Genomic DNA, 8,806 nt, shown 5'->3' with positions numbered 1-8,806 from the left:
TTAGATTTAAATTTTCTTGAAACTTTAAAAAATAATAATGGTAATGTCGTAAGTTCATACGCTATTATTGCCAATACAAATACAAATGATGTCTTTAAAAAGCTCATTTTTATAAATTGTCCTAGTTGTAATCATTCATTTTTAGCAACACCTTATAATACAATTTTGCACGATGACGACGAACAAGAACTTGAAAACTTATTTAGCAAACTTGAAAAAAAGCTTGAAGATTTAATGGAAGCAAAAGAAAAGCCTGTATTTAGCAATATTTACGCCTTAATTCCATATAAAATTTCGAAAATCGAAAAACTGCATTTAGCAAAAATAAGTAAAAATCAATACAGTAAATTTCAAAGAGTAAAAAAAAGAATCGATGATTTTATCATTGGTATTTTTAAACAACTTATTCATCAACAAATATCATGGCATCGATATATTTTAATTGACAAAGTTTTAAAATTTACTATTCAAGTTTTTGTCTTTATTAATGAACACAACTCTTTTGGAAGCGGAGCGTTTTACAAGCAACCTTTTTTTGATGATAGGCTTAAACATCAAAAATATAGATTTACAACTATTTTTTCGGGTTCCGATTTTTTAGATATGGTTAATTTAACAAAAAAAATACTAAACCAAGATCAGTGTTTTTACCATAAGAAAGAGGATTTATTAAACAAATATCTTAAAGGTTTATGCGGCCGTATTGAATACATATCTAAAAATTTAAACAAGTATACTAGTGATTTAGATGAGCTTGACAATTTTTACATGAAATTAAGAAAAGTAAATTTTTAAATTTAACAATTTTTTAGAATTTAATTGTTGTGTTTACGGGGATAAGCCCCATTTTTAAAATACTTTTCAAAAATACCACAAATTTGATAACCCTTATTTTTATCAATATATTAATTATTACCATAATCTATCTTCTGCACATACGCGTTGCTTCTTCTATTGTTCATTTTTTGTCATACCAAAGGCTATAACAATAATGTAGAAGTAATCATTTTTTGTGAGAGGCTTAATTAATAAATATGACTTTAAAAGTCAAGTATTTAACAAATTATCCAAAAAAAACAGAAGTTTTGGAACAAAAAAGCAAAGTGATCATTTTAAGGTGCAAATTGAAATGTTAACAATTTTTTTAAACCCCTGTGGCATAAACTAGCCAATAAGTATAAAATGTTTTATTTAATAAATTTATTTTTGCAAATTTACTAATATTTTTTTATTAATTTACAATTTATTCTATGTAAGATTAATCGTTAGGCGCCTTTTCTACCACAGGTGAATAAAGCCGGCTTTGATTAAATTATTTTTGTACCCTTAAGACAAAAATTAATCTTAGTAAAAATATAATAAAAAGCATTAGAGGTGGATTTTTAATTGAATATGAAGGCTATTTTTATAATTTTATTAGTTATTTCTTCAACATTTATAGATAGAGATGTAATAAAGAGGTTGCAAATCATATCTGCTAAGTAACTTAGGAAATGAACTTATATCTATATCTGAGCATAACCATTTGGTTAATGAAAATAAATCTTTATCAACTATAATATTAGAAAAAGCGAAGTAGCGCTTAATTAAGCGTTTAAAATCGTCAAAGGATATTATTTTTAATTTTTTACAAGAAAATGATGAAAGTGAAATAGAGATCAAATACAAATATTAAATAGATAAAATTACTAAATTTAGAAAATTTAATAATTTTACATTATCTTCTGATTATGATAATCCAAAAGAACTATTATACACAGTAAGTGGCAAATTATTTTTGCTTTTTGATACCGGAATGGATAATTCTGAAAGAATTCAAATCTTCTCAACAAATGAAAATATTGAACATTTCAAACATAACATTATTATATGTTGTGATGGGACTTTAAGACTGCTCCAACTAACTTTTAACAAATCTTTACTTTTCAATGTAGAATTTGTAATGAATTTAAGCTTTTGGTATATTGTATTATGAAGAGAAGAACTACAGCTTGTTATATTAAAATTTTGAGCATGGTTAAAAGATGTTAAACTGACAGATAAACATAATATAATTTTGGACTTTAAACAAACTTCATTTAAAGCTTTTTAATTAATTTTTACTAATAATCAATGTATGGATGTGTACTTCATCTAGGCCAAATTTTTAAAAAAAATTCAAGCATGCGGGTATGCAAGTAAACATAAAAGCGAAAAAGTTTTCGGTTTAAATAAAAATGCTTCTGTCGTTGACGTTTGTATCGGCTTCTTTTGTATTGTTAGAGATTTCAGGGCTTAAAATTATTTTGGGCTGAAAAATTCAGGTTATCATTGAAAATTTTTGACTAGTTTTATAATTTCTATCTTCTTAATGATGCAAATACAAACAATTGTATTGGCTTTTGCAATGCTTATAACAGAACTATAAACAATACTCCTAGGACAACAAATAGTTTACGAGGATTTCAAAGACAATTGATTTTATTTATTAATGGTAAAAATTCAAGTATTTTTGCCATTCTTTCAGAACTTTAAAAGAAGAAATTTTAACAGAAAATTTTTTCATTACTTTCTTATACAAATGAGAACGGAAAAAAGACAAAATGCATGCTATAGTCTATGATTATGAAAAATATTTCGGAAATGATTACTTAAAATGCATTACTTTAAACTTTAATTCAACTGAATTATTTAATTTTTACGAAATATTATTTAGACTTTTAAAATATAAAAATGGCGTCATTGTTAATAAAAATCACTCCCAAAATTCTCAACCATATAAGTTCTTTTTCTTTATAAAAAGGGGTACAAAAAAAAATTAGTGATAACGACGGCTGTTTTCAACTGTGATGAAAAAAGCGGCAAGCCAAGATTAATAAGTTAAGCTATTTTTTTTAATCAGATTTTTTTGTAACTAAATCAAAAATTTAAAAAAGACAAAATATGCTCTAACAAAGTCTCCTACGTTTAGTCAACGATAGATTTAAGACATTTTTATAAGAGAGGCAAACTAAATAACAATGCTAATAAATACGGCCTTTTGAAACTTTATTTATATATTTTTTAAAATAAATTATTCACTTTATGATTGTCATCTATCTGCTTATTGTAAATTTTTCGTTAAATTGTTATACATTTGTTTATAAGATTATTTTTTTAATAAATTTTTTATTTGAAGGTTAAATTAATTAACAACTTTTATTTTATCAAAAAAGACTTCAACGTGGGTTAATTTCTGTGTAGAATCCTCTTCCCTTTTAGGTTTCTCAACTATTTTTTAGTAATTCAAAATTAATTTATTTAAATAATACCACATAATTTAAGAAAATTATTGATACTTAAGCATTAATTATAATAATGCTACTTGTGGATTAAACTTAGTGATAACTCTAAGTAGCCTGCCTACCTAGTACAATTTTTTTGAGGATAAACATTTTTTACTATAACTATGTTCTCGTTGGTATGAATGTCTTTATGCGCCCTGGGGCCTTTGTCTCGCAATTTTTTTTGATCCAAAAAAATATGTTAGTTCCGAATGTAGTAATTAATGCCGCATATATTTTAAAGTAAATAAAAAAAACTATTAGTTTTTTTATGAGCCAAAGTTTATAAAAAGTAATCGGTAACAAGATTTGTTTAAAACAGAACAGTTGTAAATAATCTTTGCATAATTGTCAACGAGGCGCATAATACTGCTAAAAATCCTAATTTAAATTTTTATAATAAATATACAAAAGCCTTGCTATTATAAATTTTATTAGTACTTTAAAGGTACTTAAAATAAGCCTAACTTCTGCTTATTAGATCTAGAATACTACAAAGCGTAAAAAAATTACAAGAAGTACCTTTGTAAAGTTGAATATACATCTCAAATAACTACACTGAATTAAAGTATATCTGATTAATATTTAATCCATTCCTTTTTTTTATTGATTAGACAATTTTAAAAATTTTTATTGTTTTTTGCCCCATGGAAAATTCTAAAAAATTTGTCAAATACATCTCTGATTCTATCAGCAACATGTCTTCAATGTTATATGATTCATCCTCAGAAATTCATGAAGCTAATTCAATATCAGATGATATAGAAATGTCAAATATTGATACACTTACTTCGCAAGACTGGAGTAAAAATAATGTTTGCGATGAGACAATTATTATTAAAAAATCAGAATACGATAAAGTGTTAAATGAGTTATCTTTTTCAAGAATGCAAAATAATAATTATAAAATCAAAGAAAGGGAATATGTAAGAATGAAAAATGATTACGATAGAACTTTATCATTTTTACTAGAAAATAATCAAATTACTAACATTATACCACCTGATATAGTGGAGAATAATATGTCTATTATTAATGATAATGATATCAATAGATTGAGAGCAACTGAATGTCGTCTTAAAAGTCATATAAAGGCATTAAAAAAGGATTTATTTGATTCGGAACAAAGAGCAGATGCATTTAAATGTATAGCGCAAAATGACATAGAGATATTGAAAGAAGAAATTTTACATCTTAAACAATCATTACATTCAGAGAGGGAGCGCTGTGCGGAATATTCAAACAAAATGAAACGATTAGAAGATATTTTACAAAGCAGATGTGAAGAAAATATTGAATTAATAGAGTACTGTAAATATTTAATGCGATAAATTTTATAAATTTAATTTTTTTTGTTGTAGACTTACTCCTAATTTTCTCCTTTTTACTACTTACAAATCATTTTTTAAATTTCATCTAATTGTTTTTTAAGTTGTTATCATTTTATTTTTCTACCCTTTTTAATGGGATTCAGAAAAAGCAACACAAGTGACTCATTTATAGAAATTGAAGGGCGGAGAAAGACGATTTTATACAACTTTTATAATTTTTTTTGTATAATTACCTTTGGAATTTTATACATAATTTGTAAAAACTTTCCCAGAGTTAGAATTGTACTTACTACAAAACAGTGTGATTTAAAATCAGCGGATAAAGCCGTTATTACAAATAAATTTAAAAAACACGAGTTGGTTGATATATTAGTATATAAATGTACTAAGTCGCAACTCATGTCTAGATTTGTATTTAATGGGTATGTAAGAGTTATAGATACAGTGTATGCTCGACTTATATATGATGTGGGTTTTGAAAAATTTGTTGTTTATAGTTATAAACAAACTAATTTTAATTTCGATGAAATTTTTATGAATAAAATTAAAATTTCAGAGCATGAAGAAAAGATTCAACTAAGAGAAAAAGGAATTTTATATGGAAAAAATTTTAATAATCTTAGATTTCCTTCAATTGTAGAAATATTTATCAAGAACACATTTAATTTTACAAATCTTATTGATATTTTTTGTGTTGTATTGTGGTTTAATATCGAATATAAAATATATGGGTCGATTGTAGCTCTTTTTCGGCTATACTCATATGCACAGGACATTATATTAGAGATTAAGGTTAAACATGAACTTGAGACAGCAAAAAAGAATATAAAAATTAGAACTTATAGAAATAGAAGTTTTTGTTATATTGATTCTGTTGATTTATTACCTGGAGATCTTGTTTATATAGAACCTTGTGAGGATTTCCCAGTTGATGTTATTATTTTAAAAGGTGATGCGATAACAGATGAAAGTTTTTTAACTGGCGAAAGTGTTCCGATTTGTAAGTCTGCAGCGTATAGATCTATAGTATATTCTGGCACTGCCGTGTTGCGTAGTGTTGATGAATCAAAGTGGTTGCCTAATAAAAAAATAGAATCGCTTTACAGGGTAAAAAATTTAACAAATAAAGGAGACTTAAACGTTAAAAGTTTAAAAAATTTGGATAGAAATGATTTTTTAAATTTAGAAAAATCTAGAAAATCAAATTTAGTCGAAGATATTTCAAAAAATACTTTCGTATCTAAAAATTCTTCGTGCAATTTTGCTTTGGGAATAGTTATTGCTATAGGATTTAACACAACAAGAGGAAAAATTATGAAAGATATAAATAATCCTAAGCCCGTTTATATACCTTTTTTAAACGAAGCACATAAATACATATTTTTTACAATAATAATTGCTGGTATATCGGTTGTATTTTTCTTGATTTATTTTGATAAAATTTTGAAATGGGATCTTATAGATAATCTTGTTTATAGTGCTGATTTGTTTTTTACACTTGCATCTCCTGCACTTTATGCGTCATTATCAGTAGGAGTTCAAATTTCTAGCAAAAGACTTAGAGATGATAAAATTAAATGCAATAATAGTGATCGATTATTTATTTCAGGAAACGTAGATATGGCTATTTTTGATAAAACAGGAACACTTACAAGCGAAGGAATGGATTTTTTATTTTTTGATAATTTATATTCAAAATCATATAATGCAGATCAATTAGATCCTTTGTCTAGAATAGGATTTAGTTCATGTCATTCGGTTTATGAATTAGATGGTAAATATTCGGGGGATGCGCTTGATATTCAGATGTTTATAGTTTCTGAATCTAAATTAGAAATGGGTGGAAATGGTCAAAATGACAGTATTCGAAAAATCATTATTGGTAAATCTGCTGGAATTTCAGGTCCTTTTCTAAAAGAATTTGGTGTAGATTCTGATAAATTGTTTTATCAAAATGTTACAAATTTAGAAACGTCTTATAATGATGTTATGGCTAGAGGATTTGGTAAAAACATTATTAATATTTTAAAAACGTATGATTTTACTTCTGAAAATAAACGCATGAGTGTCATAATTGAGCACCAAAATAAGAAATATTTCTATACAAAAGGATCACCAGATATTATTAAGCTTTTATTAAAAAAAATACCTGATGATTACGATAATAGAGTAAAAGAACATTCTTTATCTGGTTATCGCGTAATTGCAATGGGATATAAAGAATTAAAAAATATTGATAAGGAAGAAAATAATGAAAGTGAACTTAATTTTTTGGGTTTTATAGTTTTTTCAAATAAACTTAAACCTGAAACTTATGAAGTAATTGAAGAGCTAAACTCTGCTAACATTCATTCAATTATTTGCACAGGAGACAATATTTTGACGGCTATCTCTGTTGGTCGAGAGTGTAAAATCCTTGATGAGTCGATTACAGTAATTTTTCCTGTTTTAAATGAAAATTGTAAATCAGTGTATGATGCCGAATGGGTATGCCTTGGAGATGAAGATTTGGTGTTTGATAAAGTTAGACTAATTTTATACAAAAATAACTTTGACACATATTGTAATGATTTCGTTATTGCATGTGAAGGCAAAGAATATGATTTTTTTAAAGACACTATTTACCATTCATTCATTTTAGAGAAAGGTAAAGTGTTTGCGAGATTTTCTCCCGCACAAAAAAAAGTCTTGGTAGAAGATTTTAGAAGCATTAATAAAAATGTTCTTTTTTGTGGTGACGGTGCTAATGATAGTGGTGCCATTGGCACAGCAGATGTAGGCATAGCTCTTGCACAAAACGAAGCAAGTTTAGCATCTAGTTTTTGTGCAAGGAATATTAATGCTGTACCCTTAATTATAAAGGAATGTCGAAATGCTTATGTTTCTTCAATAGCATTGTTTAAATACGTTTCTATGTCTTATTTTTTAGCATTCGTTTGTCTTGGTTTTCCTGTTTTAAGATGTTTATTTTTAAGCGATTTCCAGACACTTCACATAGATATTTTTATTATTGTTCCAATGATGTTTTTTATTTCTAATTTTAAGAAAAATAATATTTTATACAAAAAATCTCCTAAGATATCTTTATTTTCTTTAACTGAGTTTTTACCCTTCTTTTGTAGTTTATTTTTTCAATCATTAATTATTTTTATTTTATCAAGATATGGACCAGAATCTAAACAAATTACAGAAGAATCTAAGGCAGGAACTATTATATTTTTTACTGCGGCTTTTCAATCTATTTTTAATGGACTTTATTTTAGTGATGCTGTTCCACATCGAGAGAGTATATTAAAAAACAAAAATATACTTTATATTAGTTCTTTATTTATGATTTGGAATTCTCTTTTGCTGTTTATAAATTGGTTTAATCATGATTTTACATCACGATTTTTGTCGGTATATTTGTTTGTAGAAATTTCTAATTCAGAACTTTTATTGATAATATTAGGAATTTTGGGCAGCAGTTTTTCGTCTTTTTTAGTTCCATATTACGTTAGAAAATTCTTAAATAGGAATTTACAATAGCTTAATTAATTTAATAATTAAATTTATTTAAAGTACTTTTTGTAACGTTTGTTATTGATTTTTGTTTTTGAAACATTTCAAAAATATCTTTGAAGCGTAAATAAACATTAATGAAGACAAAAGATGTGCAGTGGAAGTGTTTTTTTATTTTCTTTTATTTAACAATTATATCCACAGAGAAGACGTTTTTTGTGAATCTCAAAGAATTTAGAAACGGACAGCAATTGGTTGACGAAATAATGAAAAAAGCCAAAGCGATGCACTTGTCTAAGAGCGATACTATTAAAAGATTTCGAGTAAATCCACTTAAAAACTCCAATTTAATTGGTATAACACCAGTTATTTCAAAACTTATACCAGGCGAACAAAAAACTGAAGCAGGTGGCGGAGGCCAAAAGCCAGAGCAAAAACCTCCTGAACAAAAGCCTGAACAAAAGCCTGAACAAAAAACTGAACAAAAGCCTGAACAAAAGCAGGAGCAGAAGCAAGAGCAGAAGCAAGAGCAGAAGCAGGAACAAAAACAAGCAAAAGAAGAAAAAAAAGCTCAAAAAGAACAACAAAAAAAGGAAGAAGCGCCTAAGAAGGAAGAGAAGAAAAAAGAAATGGAACAGCAGAAAGAAGAAAAAAAAGCACAAAAAGAGCAAC

The 8,806-nt window shown here is 26.4% G+C and overlaps 4 protein-coding genes across 4 annotated transcripts; all 4 read left to right on the top strand.

Moving 5' to 3' along the window:
• On the top strand, nt 1-795 carry AAJ76_1250008806 (hypothetical protein; the record flags this gene model as incomplete). The annotated part of the gene is made up of 1 exon (XM_024473907.1): nt 1-795. A coding segment is annotated over one exon (795 nt), but the record flags the coding sequence as incomplete, so codon positions are not given.
• A 3,154-nt stretch (nt 796-3,949) lies between these two features.
• AAJ76_1250004857 (hypothetical protein) lies at nt 3,950-4,633 on the top strand (the record flags this gene model as incomplete). The annotated part of the gene is made up of 1 exon (XM_024473905.1): nt 3,950-4,633. The coding sequence occupies one exon, from the start codon at nt 3,950-3,952 to the stop codon at nt 4,631-4,633; it is 684 nt and encodes a 227-aa protein (XP_024329812.1).
• A 132-nt stretch (nt 4,634-4,765) lies between these two features.
• Nucleotides 4,766-8,161, top strand: AAJ76_1250004041 (cation-transporting atpase; the record flags this gene model as incomplete). Its single annotated transcript, XM_024473904.1, has 1 exon — nt 4,766-8,161. One exon carries the CDS (start codon nt 4,766-4,768, stop codon nt 8,159-8,161), a length of 3,396 nt encoding a protein of 1,131 aa, XP_024329811.1.
• Nucleotides 8,162-8,271: 110 nt separating this feature from the next.
• On the top strand, nt 8,272-8,806 carry AAJ76_125000535 (hypothetical protein; the record flags this gene model as incomplete). The annotated part of the gene is made up of 1 exon (XM_024473906.1): nt 8,272-8,806. A coding segment is annotated over one exon (535 nt), but the record flags the coding sequence as incomplete, so codon positions are not given.

Source organism: Vairimorpha ceranae (genome assembly GCF_000988165.1).
Source record: "Vairimorpha ceranae strain PA08 1199 chromosome Unknown NODE_125, whole genome shotgun sequence".
In the NCBI taxonomy this organism is placed as follows: domain Eukaryota; kingdom Fungi; phylum Microsporidia; family Nosematidae; genus Vairimorpha; species Vairimorpha ceranae.
Note: the sequence above shows the minus strand (reverse complement) of the source record. Positions and strands in the feature narration are given on the sequence as shown.